This window comes from Ursus maritimus, unplaced genomic scaffold, assembly GCF_017311325.1.
Source record: "Ursus maritimus isolate PB19 unplaced genomic scaffold, ASM1731132v1 scaffold_5, whole genome shotgun sequence".
Lineage (NCBI taxonomy): Eukaryota > Metazoa > Chordata > Mammalia > Carnivora > Ursidae > Ursus > Ursus maritimus.
The window spans coordinates 45,031,578-45,044,312 of NW_024426663.1; the positions used below are offsets into that span (position 1 = coordinate 45,031,578).

At 35.0% G+C, this 12,735-nt stretch overlaps 1 protein-coding gene across 2 annotated transcripts in view; it reads right to left on the reverse strand.

Moving 5' to 3' along the window:
- Positions 1-936: 936 nt before the first annotated feature.
- The window catches only part of GPBP1 (GC-rich promoter binding protein 1), a 71,835-nt gene continuing 60,036 nt past the window's right edge, over positions 937-12,735 (reverse strand). For both annotated transcript variants that reach the window (XM_008691398.2, XM_008691399.2), the window contains 2 exons: positions 7,026-7,128; positions 937-1,888 (listed from right to left, as the gene is read on the reverse strand). In XM_008691398.2, coding sequence (XP_008689620.1) covers positions 1,730-1,888; positions 7,026-7,128 — 262 coding nt within the window. In that variant the 3' untranslated portion in view covers positions 937-1,729. The remainder of the gene's footprint in view (positions 1,889-7,025; positions 7,129-12,735) is intronic.

Genomic DNA, 12,735 nt, shown 5'->3' on the forward strand with positions numbered 1-12,735 from the left:
AGTGAAGGCAGATTTTTAATGTAAACCACATTTCTCAGGTCCCTTCTAGCTTATGTTAGCAAATACATTTTCTATCTGATAGAGTTCATTAATCTGTTAACCAATCTAAGAGTCTCCCAAACATTCATTATGTGATAGTGACAGAGCTTTGTCAAAACATACTTTATGTCCTCCTGTGGATGTAATATTACATTTAATGCTAGGTGACTGGATTGAACTGTGGTATATAAGAATCTATTTAAAAGATAACTTTAAGATCTATTTAATACTTTGTTACCACTCTTACTCATACTCTGAGTTTTGTGGGGATAAAACTGTGCTTTTGTTTTTTGTGTTTTTTTTTGGTTTTTTTTTTTTTTCCTTAATTTCCCCATCACCACCAGTCTCGGTGTGAACAAAAAGTCTGGCTTCTCTTGAAAGCTGGGGAGTTTGGGCAGGATCTTGAGGTAGAAACAGCAAAAACACTGCAGCCTTCTGAGAAAATATAATTTAAAACAAGAAAAAACTCTGACGATTAGCTTATGGTAACAGAAAACCTACATTCTTACTCTGAGATTACACCCTTTACAAACAGCATATATTTAAACCGGGATGGAAATGGGATAAGGAAAGCTATAAGCAAATGCCAGGTAAACAAAACCAGAAAAATCAAAATACAAATATACAGAGCCAAATTACTATTCCAGTCAGCAATGAAACAGTAATGATTCTAAAATATGCAAGTGAAAAATAAAGTGACTATTTAACATTCATTTTAATAAACTTGTTAAGCATTTGATAATAAAAAGGATATTTTCCATTAACTTTCTTTTTGTAAACTAAGAAAGTAATCATTATCTTTGATAAAGAAAGTATAACTTTGTTTTAATAAGTAAATAAAGCATATTATGTGTTTAGAAACCAAAACCTCGAACACTAGAGAGAACAACAATATTCTGAAAATCCAGTTTATTTTCCATGTGTGGACAGATCCAGTCAGTGTGATCAGTTTTTCTGCATGTGTAATAATTTATCAAAATAAGTTTTCCCACAAGACTCTTCCATCAACTCTGAAAGTCCTGGTCTGACAACATACCCAAATAAAGTTCTTGAAAATCACCTCTTAAAATTTGGAAGAAAGTGTGTCAAGTCTTTCCTGTAACGTTTACCAAACTACAAATGGCTAAAGAGCAATTTATGTTTTAAAAGGTGACTAGTACAACACTTGAGTTCAGGAAATTAATGTTTTAGTGCACTTTGCTCCAGTTTTAGCCAACATGCTACATTGTCCTTTTGGGGGTGGGGGGCACAAAGTGGACTTCAGGATTTCCATTGTACGAAAAAGGTATGACTCTGCAAGCAAAACAGTGTAAGCTGCCTTTTTTTCTTAAGACCTGGACATTTTAAGACAGAAGCTTTGCAAAACATTACACAATTTTTTATTATTAAATGAGAAAATCTCATTTGTTACATCGTCACATTGCTAGTCAGAGAAATGCTGCAGTGATGAAGAAAGTCAATGTTGGATCAACCAAAGTCCTCATTTCTACAACATTCATTTACAAAGAAATAATGTTCAACACAGCCCAACACAACATTCTTGGTTTTCTTCATAGTGAAGTCCCTCAAAAAAATCATCTTCTAATGGGGTATTTTACTACATAAATTATAGTTCTTCATTTTTACAATTCACCCCAAACTGTATGAGAGATGTATCACACTAAAATTTCTAAAGCTGTCAGGAAATCCTTCACACATCGTCATCATCTGATGTGTCACTGCTACTTGTCTCTGTGTCATCATTCTCAATAGTGGGTTTGAAAGTGCTGTTTTTCCAGGGTCCAAACTTGAAGTCACAGATCAGGCCATTTTTCAAAATACCATTTTTCCTCAGACCATTCTTCTGTAACTAAAAGACCAAAAACAATATATTAAAATACATAATCTATCCTCCAGGGGTTACTTTATAAATTAAGAATACTGTTAATAATTCAATGTAACCATGAACACATTAATAAAATTGTATTCTACCCTGAAAATTCCAGGTATCATTTCTGGAAAACAAGTTAAATACAGTTTATTGATCCAACTGTCCTAAGGAAGTATTTCCTAGGAATAAATCCTTACCTTTTAGAGAACCACAATTAACATCTACCAAACCAAAAAGTAAATAAATAAAATTAGTGTTTATTAGCATAGTGGAAAGAGCACAGATTGTCAATCCAGACAGGGTTGGCATGGATAAAACCCTATCACTTGTTAAGGTACTAAAAAATCCTTTCCAAATTTTCACTTCCTGAGGTGAAAGTTGTACTGAATACCTTCAGATGCTAACCAGAATAAAAGCAGCAGCCATTAACCTTTAGCTGTTATTTTTATTATTCTGACCAAACTGGACTATTCCCTACAAACTGCTTTATTCACACTTTGCAGAATAAGTAGAATACAAACTATTCCAGCAGGTAAGTATTCTTTTTTTTTTTTTTTTTTAAAGATTTTATTTATTTATTTGACAGAGAGAGACAGCCAGCGAGAGAGGGAACACAAGCAGGGGGAGTGGGAGAGGAAGAAGCAGGCTCCCAGCGGAGGAGCCTGATGTGGGACTCAATCCTGGAACGCCAGGATCACGCCCTGAGCCGAAGGCAGTCGCCTAACGACTGCGCTACCCAGGCGCCCCAGCAGGTAAGTATTCTAATAAGGTGCACAAAATAACAAATTCAAATACAGCCCTTTGCTTAACCACAGAGATTCTAATACTGGGGGAAAATAGTCTTCCATTTCTGAAAATGAGAAATCAGAACTAAAGGGGTTAGATGGCAATAAATAAGAACTGGGCCCAAAGATCACAAATTGGGTGGGGGTGGTTGATCCAAATTAGAAACAAAATTTAAAGACACGAAATTAAGTTACATTAATAATAGTAACATTATACTCTCTAGTAACTCTGGTCTTCTGAATTTCTTTCATGAAAAACGAGTCTCTGGTAATTTACACCATAAAAATCTCTGAATAAACCTTCTTAAGACCAAATCCACTTATATATCATTATTTGGACCTGTCTAGAAGTTTCATATTATAGAGGGTCTTTTTTTTTTTTTTTCAGTCATTAAATCTTGAATATTAGGTTAGGATCCAAACGAAAAGAGCCACTTATATCACAGCTTATTTTGTTATAGACTCTGACAAACAAGAAATAACAAGTCTCGAGTCTCAGCCCTCAATTTTCCTTTTGCCCTCCCTATTTCTCTATTTTCCATAGCAGATTCTCTTTTCTACCTAAATTATACAGCTTACGCTACCTCCCTTTCACTCTGAACAAATAACCTCATACTACCTTTACTGAGAAAAACCAAAGCCCACGTACGTATCCCCTGGTGTTCTCAGCCACTGTGATGATTACGAATACACCTTGACCCTTTCTTAAAGCTACATCTTTACCATTCCCCAAAGTTCTATCCTTGCTTTTCACATATGTATAACATCAATGCTACCTCATCTTTCCACAGCCTGAAATCAGCTGGAGAACTTTGATTTTAAAAAAGGGGAAAGGGGCACCTGGGTGGCTCAGTCAGTTGAGTCTGACTTCAGCTTAGGTCATGATATCTCAGGGTCCTGGGATGGAGCCCCATATAGGGCTCCACGGTCAGCCAGGAGTCTGCTTGTGCCTCACCCTCTGCCACTCCCCCCATTGTGTGAACTATTAAATAAATCTTTTAAAAAAAGAAAAAAACCTAAATCTTTTTCTCTGTTTTTCCTAGATGTCTGTACTGTGCCCACAAACATCTAACTTAGCATTTTCTTTTTAAAAGCTTTCTAAAAACCAGCTCCTCCTGTACTGTTTATAATCATACAATTATCAGCTCATAGGTTAAAAATTTCAAAATCCTGCTGATTCTATTTCAGATCTTAGTCTCATCAAGACCATTTTTTACTATCATTTCTCTATTTTAGGCCCTCACTTATCCCTCCTCTAATTATTACAATATATTCCCAACAAATCATCCTGATTCTGGTCTTCCAAACTACCCTTCCAATGTATACTTAATACTACACCTGTACTTCATTATGTACAAACAATTGTTTCACATCACACACACACACACACACAAACCTCCAGCACACTGGCTCGTTCTCTTCTGCTCTCACCTTCAATATTTTGAAATCAATCACATTCTGCTCTATATGGAAATCCCTCTACCTGCATTAAAATGTCACTCTATGAAGGAGCTCATCTATGTAAAAATCCATAGTCTCTTGGGTATAATTTAAAAAACGTTGAGTTTGAAATCAGAGTCTCCTCTGTTATCAGATAAAATATAAAACCTTTAATAAACAGCATCAAGCCCTAATGGTTTTTCGGGTACCTGTGTCAAATGATATGTCATCATTAATATAAACATATCCATGTCCTTATTAGTTCACAAAAATTTAGACACTATACGTACATGCCACTACTCTCCAACATAGAGAATGCAAAATATTTTTATATTACTCTGTCAGATTTTATCTGCCTGCCTCAGTTACAAAGTCACAAAGTTGAAAGCCAACTATCTTGGTCAGACAGTATTTGTGTTCTTTGGAACTACTAACTTATGGTAATGGTACCTGGTGGCTTTCACCAGATTCAGAACTGTTTAAACAGATTCACAAACTGGTAAATCCATACAATGGACTACTTTCAAAAGGAAAAAAGCAGCCAAATCTAAGACTATACTGTACTTGGTTCAATTACTAAAACATGCCAGAGGCAAATTATGGCGAAAGAAAACAAATTGATGTCTGCCAGGGATTGCAGCTGGGAGTAGAACTGAATGCCAAGGGGGATGATGGTTATACCTCTGTCAAGACTTGTCCCACTGTATGCTTAAAGTCAATGTTTTTATGTAAAATATACAGTATAATAAACAAGACAAAAAATCCCTTAAAACTATTACCCTGCATTAGCTTCATAACCATGTTATGGAAAATACCATGGTTCACTAAGAATTTCTGAATAAAAAATTTAAACTGGGAAGGAAGAAGTATGAAATTGGAAAAGAAGTAAAATGATCTGTTCACAGACAACATGACTTTATATGCAGAACACCCTAAAGATTCCACACAAGAACTGAGACTATAGCAAAACTGTACACTGAAGATCAACACACAAAGTCAGCTGTGCTTCTGTCACAATGAATAATCCGAAAAGGAAATAAAACAATTCTATTCACCACAGTACTAAAAAGAATAAACACTTAGAAATAAACATACGGAATAAACTTAACCAAGAGGCCAAAAATTTGTACACTACTGACTATAAATTACTGCTGAAAAAATTTTAAAAACACCAATAAATGTATAAACAGTCCATACTCCTGGATTAAAAGACTTATTACTAGGACGTGAATATTATCTAAAGCAATCTACAGATTAAATGCAATCCCTATAAAAATCCCAAAGTATTTTCTGCAGAAGTAGAAAAACCCATTCTAAAATTAATATGGACTCTCAAGGGATTCCAAATAGCCAAAATAATGTTTTAAAAACAACAACAAAGTTGGAAGTTTCATGCTTCCTGGTTTCTAAACTTATTTCAGAGTTGAAGTCATCAAGACAATGTGGTACTGGCAGATTATCAAAGAGAAAATGCCAGTGGAATAGAAAGCCCAGAAATAAACCCTTGCATATATGGTTGATCCCTGAACAATACAAAGGTTAGGGGCACCAACCTGCCCCCTCCAACCCCATGGAGTCAAAAATCCATGCATTACTTTTGACTTAACTAACAGTCTACTGTTGACCAGTAAGCCTTACAAATAACAGAAAGACTGTTTTGTACACTTTTTGTATGTTATACATTTTATATACAGTATTCTTACAATAAAGGTAAAAATATGAAAATGTTAAGACAATAACAAAAATACATGTACAGTACTGTAAATTAAATTTGCCATCTAAGTAGACTCATGCAGTTGAAATCTGTGTTCTTCAAGGAGCGACTGCATACTCAAATGATTTTTTTACAAAGTTCTGACAGATATATCCAAAAGAATGAAGGCAGGTCCTTATAACACAAACAAAAACTAACTCAAATGGATCAAAGACTTAAACCTAAGAACCAAAACTATCGAACACTAAGAAAAAAACACAGGAGAAAAGCTTCATGACATCCGGTTTGACAATGATTTCTGGAATATGATAGTAATAGTAGGGGGAACTAAGGAAAAAAACTGGTAAACTGGACCCCATCAAAAATTCAGAACTTTTATGCATCAAAGAATATAATCAAAAAGAGTAAAAAGGCTATCTACGGAATGTGAGAAAATATTTGTGTATCACGTAGGAGTTAAAATCCACAATATATAAAGAAGTACCACAACTCAACAACAACCTGATTTAAAAATGGGCAAAAGTACTTGAATAAATGTTTCTCCAAAGAGGATACACAAATGGCCAATAAGTACAAGAAAAGATGCTCAACATCACTAACCAATACTGAAGAAAAAATTAAAACCACAGTGAGATACCCACTTGGCAACCATTAGGATAGTGGTAATTTAAATAAATTCTTGAGCACCATTGGTGGGAATGTAAAATGGTACAGCTACTGTGGAAAAATGGTATGGTGGGTCCTCAAAAGTTAAACACAACCATATGATCCAGCAATTCCAATTCTATCAAACATTTCCTAATATTCTTTCAAAAAGGAAACGATGGAGACAAAAAACAAATGTTTCAGAACTTGAAATATTTTTATGCAAGGAAAAGGATAAAAGGTGAAGCTATCTGGGAAGCTACTCATGCTTTTTACTTCTTATCCCCATATTATTAAGAAAAAAAAAATGTCTGGAACATGACAAGTCATAGACATATTATTTATACTAATCCCTAAGCACTGCAGACTGGTTTAAAACAAAGGCAATTCTGACATATACTGTGATGTCTAATAAATTCCTACACAGAAAGGTGTAAAACCTCCCTTCCCTTTAAAAATGCTTAGTATAATATGTTGTTCTGATTAAGGAAAGGCAATTCAAAGTGAACTTGTATGATCCAAGTCCCCTCACCTGTTCACTAATAACTTGGAATTCTCTCATTTCATCCTCAGTTAAGGGAGCACATGTTTCATCATTCTCACTGTCTTCTTGCCAGCCCATCTCCTTTAACAATCTGAAAAGAAGGTAGGGAAATAGGTAAATTTAATTTAGAGCTCCACCCAAGTAGGATAATACCATTTCTATTGTGTCCAAGAAAACGCCATCCAGATCCATTATACACATAATGTATATTACATGCCACTGCTCTCCAACATAGAGCACATAACACAAAACACATAAAAAAGAACTTTATGCTTTCAATCTTTCTGAAAATGAACACGTAAGATTAAAGCCCAATAAACTTAGAAAAGATTAAGAATCAACTGTGCAATTGCTTTAACTTTGTTGTCAGAGGTTCTCTAGGCTGGAAATTTGCAAAAGGGTCTCTAGCTCAGAAACCGAAAAAAAAAAAACTGCTAAAAACTTAAATTAAAAGTAAAAGCAATATTCCTCTTGGTTTTCTTTAATATCATCACAATCTATCATATTCTTAGCTACTCATTAGGTTTTTTACTTTGAAATGGTTGAGCTATCTTACCTCCTACTTCGCATTTTATAGTGTATTTATCTGTTGATATCACCTCTTACATGCATGCCAGTCATCAACCTCAACACATATTTCAATAAGAAAGGGGCATTGTGCTCTACAGTAACATTTCTCATATTTAGCTCTTAATTAGGATCAAAGTAAGTAAAATAAATAATACGGTTATACTCTTTTCCTTCCAATTTTTAAAGAGAATACCTCCATCTTAGGCAAAGAGAGCTTAAAAAAAATCATTAGCAGGGAACCAATGACTTTTTTTCAGTCAGGCAAATATGAAAATCATAGTCATAGCTGATGCATTTGACTCAACTATTTCAAAGTCTGTTTCTTACACAGCCACATATATTGTACTGATCTGTCTGTACTGGTTTTTTGTTAATTATCTCTCTTACGTATTTGTTATTCTAGTTATACCTACTCATCTTTCAACTTGAGCCTGCCACAAAGGTCTTGTACCTTTTCAAATAATCTCACAGAATACCAGTGCTCAGAGAATCTGAATAAAATTTAACACAACATCCTTATTTTACATATAAAGAATCAAGATGACATAAGTAAAATAACTTGCCTACTTGATGGCAAAGAAGCAGAGAATTCTGGTTTTCTCCTTCCAAGTTAGTTTATATTGCACCAAACCCTCTAGACCAAAATGTCACAAATTGTTGTCAAGTACTATTCCTCTCATTCCTTTCAATAGTTCAACACTTCTTTTCCAACACACTGTCTTCGCTCTTTAACCTAGACGGCTTCTTATGGAACAGCATTTCCATTCCCAATGCCACCTAGTTCAGAGTCTGCAGACCTAGATTGGTAAAACAATCTAACTACTTTTGCTAGATCCTTTGTTTCACTATTAAAAAATGAATGTTAGGGGGCGCCTGGGTGGCACAGTGGTTAAGCGTCTGCCTTCAGCTCAGGGCGTGATCCCGGCGTTATGGGATCGAGCCCCACATCAGGCTCCTCCGCTATGAGCCTGCTTCTTCCTCTCCCACTCCCCCTGCTTGTGTTCCCTCTCTCGCTGGCTGTCTCTATCTCTGTCAAATAAATAAATAAAATCTTAAAAAAAAAAAAAATGAATGTTAGCTAAACAATAATGCAAATGAAACAGGTTATTTCAAACTGTATAAAAGACAAGCATTCCTAAATGCCCAATCTCACACCTTTCCCCTTCCTTCCAGTGGGTGTTAACTGTAAACTGTTTCTGGAATAGCTTTCAAAACAAATACTTTGCCCCACAGTTAGTAATATACTGTGACAGTGATCTGTACCTTTGCTTTTTCATTAGCATCTCTCCTCATTCTCTCAAACTATTACCATGTCACCCATATACCTTAGACTTTTATAATAACTACCCTCTGCTAAGTGTCTCCAATTGCTTCCCACTTCCTAAAGAACAAACTCCTTAACTTTAACACCATGACCACAAATTCAAATTTCTTACATTAGAAAAACCATAGGTTTAGAAGCAGAGGACTTGGGTCATAACTTCTACTCTATCACAAACAGGTATATAAGCCAAAGGCAAATTCCTTCACTTCCCTGAGCTATTTCTTCTTCTCAAGCAATGAAGATGCTTTAATAGATCTAAGGCCTGCCTCTTCAATGTCATCTCTAATTCCATTAAGGACTACGCACTCCCTCAAGAAAGCTCACTCACTGCCCCCTAAAACAAACTAGGTATGTATTCAACACTAAATATCCCTTTCACACCCACTTCTTGTCCTATTAATGTTTCACTTTTAAAGATTTAATTTAGCTCTGAATTACTCCTTCTGACTGGTACTCAAGTCATGAAATCATCCTAAACTCCCTTGAATTTCTCTGGCATCAAATGAGTGAAATGTGAAATCATTCACATTCAAGCTATCCTCACTATAGTGATGACATATTGAAACTTGACAGCAAAACTAACAATATATATGTTTTTAATATTTTATACGCTTCATGTATTTTTCATTTTATATTTTAGTTTACACATGTGAACTAAGAATTGTCCTCCTTGAGAACTGTACCACTGACACCTGATTTGTTAAAATTCAACCAATATAAGTACTTAATATGCACATAACTTAAGAATCACAAAGTTTACAGGAAATCTGAAGCCACGGAAAAATAGTTATCACTCCATTTTCAGAGAAATAAAACCCAAAATCTAACAGAAGGCATCAACTTTGTTACCTCAAAAATAATGTATTAATGTGCATCTGTAGAACACTTACAAACATATACTATACAAAGTACAAAGAAAACTCAAGGTAAGAAATTCAAATTAAAAGGGTTCCAAAGTAGTGACAGGTTTACTTCCTCTTTTTATTGACTTGGGATCCTTTTTAGCATGTGCAACATCTCCACAAAATAATATAAAGTCGTAAAAAAAAAAAAAAAAAGAGACATATATAATGTAATATTCAGGTAGTCATCACTGATAATCGCTTTATGCACCATGGGTTCCCCACCAAACGCTCCCCACCAAGAGTTTATTCCAATTTTGGATCTCCTCTTCTTGCTCTATTTGGCTTAGTTTCTAAATCCTATATCTCCCATTTTCTCCTGTTAGTAGTCGGCAGAGGACCAAACTTTGTTGAGGTATGGAACGTCAAGTCTCTCTTCCCTGCATCTTCATGGACCAAAGAAAAAACTTTCTTTGCTTTCTACACTACGTCTGCAGATGAAGAAATAATAACATTAAATCATTCATTGTAGGTACTGGGGTTATAAAAATATTTTCTAAGTAACTGTGGCTCACTCAACCTTCTTTTGCTAAAAAATACTGAAGGCAAACACAAAAACAAAAAGATACTAAGCTTCGACTTTACTATTAAGTTTCAATTTTTACTACAGCCTTAACAGTTTCTACAAGTAAATTATTTAACTTCATTCTTTTATTGCCTACACTGTATCTCCCTAAAAAACTCATCTTTTACTATCATTAGAACATCTGGCTTGTATACTTTCTTTTCTCTACACAAGACTTGTTCTCTTCTACTGTCTGACTAGAAATATTTAATGACTACTGGTGAGAATGGAAACTGGAAAAACATCTTCGAGCACTAACATGGCAGAATCTGATCATTTTAATTATGTGTGCCATCTGACCTATGAACTGCATTCCTAGTAGTTTGTTTTATACACACACAAATATTTAAGGATATAAATACAAGGATGTTCGCAAGGGCACTATTTTTTTTTTTTAAGATTTTACTTATTTTGAGAGAGAAAAGATAAGAGCACAAGGACGGGGGAGGGACAGAGAGAAAGAAAGAATCTCAAAGCAAACTCCAGGCTGAAGCGCAGAATGTGACAAGGGGCTTGATCTCATGACCCTGAGCCAAAATCAAGAGCCGGATGCTGACCTAACTGAGGCATCCAGGTGCCTCACACAAGCACTATTTGTAAAAAAACAAACACAGGGAAGGATCCCTGATCAATAGGTAAATAGTTTCATGAATTATATCCATACTACAGAATAGTAGCTTCAAAGGAGGTATACAGTATTTCTACTAGAATGGGAAAAAATACTGAAATGTCTACTTACACCTATCTTTTTAAAAAGGAATTATTGTTTACTAGTTTCTGCACATATGACATTGCAGCCATTACTCTCTAGGATCAGAGTCACAAGTCAAACTATATCATGAGGTAAAGGGAATTCTACCCTTTAGGGGTGGGTATAAAAACCCCATGTGGTTACTGAACCATTTATACTAAATGCATAGTAACAAGATAGTTTGCCCAAACAAGTAAATTTAAAGATACTACCTAGTTAAGTTAGCTTAAAATTAATCTAGTTAAATTAACTGTCATCAAATGGGCATTCACATTTATCATCCACGCAATAAATTATTTCAGGTAAAAGGAAGCCCCAGTTAGTATAGGAGGATTACAAAATTAAAACAAATGCCTGTGTTCTCATATACAACAGTTACAGCCACATCTAAAAAGAGCAAGACATGATTTGGTAAAGGGAAAACCATCATGGAGATAAAGAATAATGTATGAATTGGACCAGAAAGACAAAGACTTAAAGGGGTGTTTAATATAAATTTTTTAAAAGTTATTCCACAGAGGTATAGCCTACATCCCCACTGTCTTAGAATTAAATAAAGTTCTAAGAGAAATGGCATTAAACTAAACAGAAAGTAAAGTCATTTTATTTATTTGTCAGAGAGAGAGAACACAAACAGGGGGAACGGCAGGCAGAGGGAGAAGCAGACTCCCCCTGAGCAAGGAGCCCGATGTGGGACTCAATCCCAGGACCTTGGGATAATGATCCAAGCCAAAGACAGACGCTTAATGGACTAAGCAACCCAGGCATCTCAGGATGTAAAAATTTTTAATGGAAAAACAATTGTTTACACAAAGCAATTACAGGGTAATATATCACAATATTAAGTGTACATATTAGCATTGTATTGCTTTAGTAGTTACACTGAAAAACTCCAAAAATATGTATGGAAAAAAGCCTATAAACATGGAATCTGTAAGGGTGCTTGGGTGGCTCAGTTGGTTAAGCATCTGCCTTCATCTCAGGTCAGGATCTTAGGATACTGGGATAAGATCAGCCCCCATATCAGGCTCCCTGCTTAAAGGGAAGTCTGCTTTTCTCTCTCCCTTTGCCCCTCCTCCAGCTCATGCTCTCTACCCCCCTCTCAAATAAATAAGATCTTTAACAGAAAAAAATGAAAACTGTAGACTGAATAGTAATCTAAATTAATACGAGTATATATGGTAAAGAGGGTCATAATTTCTCCCTTCATGGTGCTTGAGTGAAACCAGTTGAACTGTTTTTCTTACTACAATTAAAGCTTCAATAAATCTGCTTAATTAAAACAACAAAAAAATCAAAAGGAATTAAGTAGAAGTCCACAAATCCTTCACTTACTAATGCTGAACCATGTGGTTTATTTCAAGACCACATAAAGGGTAAGTCATTTCTACAAAATACCTGCTCTTACCTCTAGAATCACAGGAGAAAAAAAACATAAAAGTTCACTCTGGACTTCATTATTCTTCAATTCTTAGACTAACTCACTTAAGAGTTCCCTATTTAAAAACAGTTTAAAGACCGTAATAATGAAAGCACAACTACTCTTGAAAGTTTGCAACAAAAAATAAATCACATGTTGAAACAAC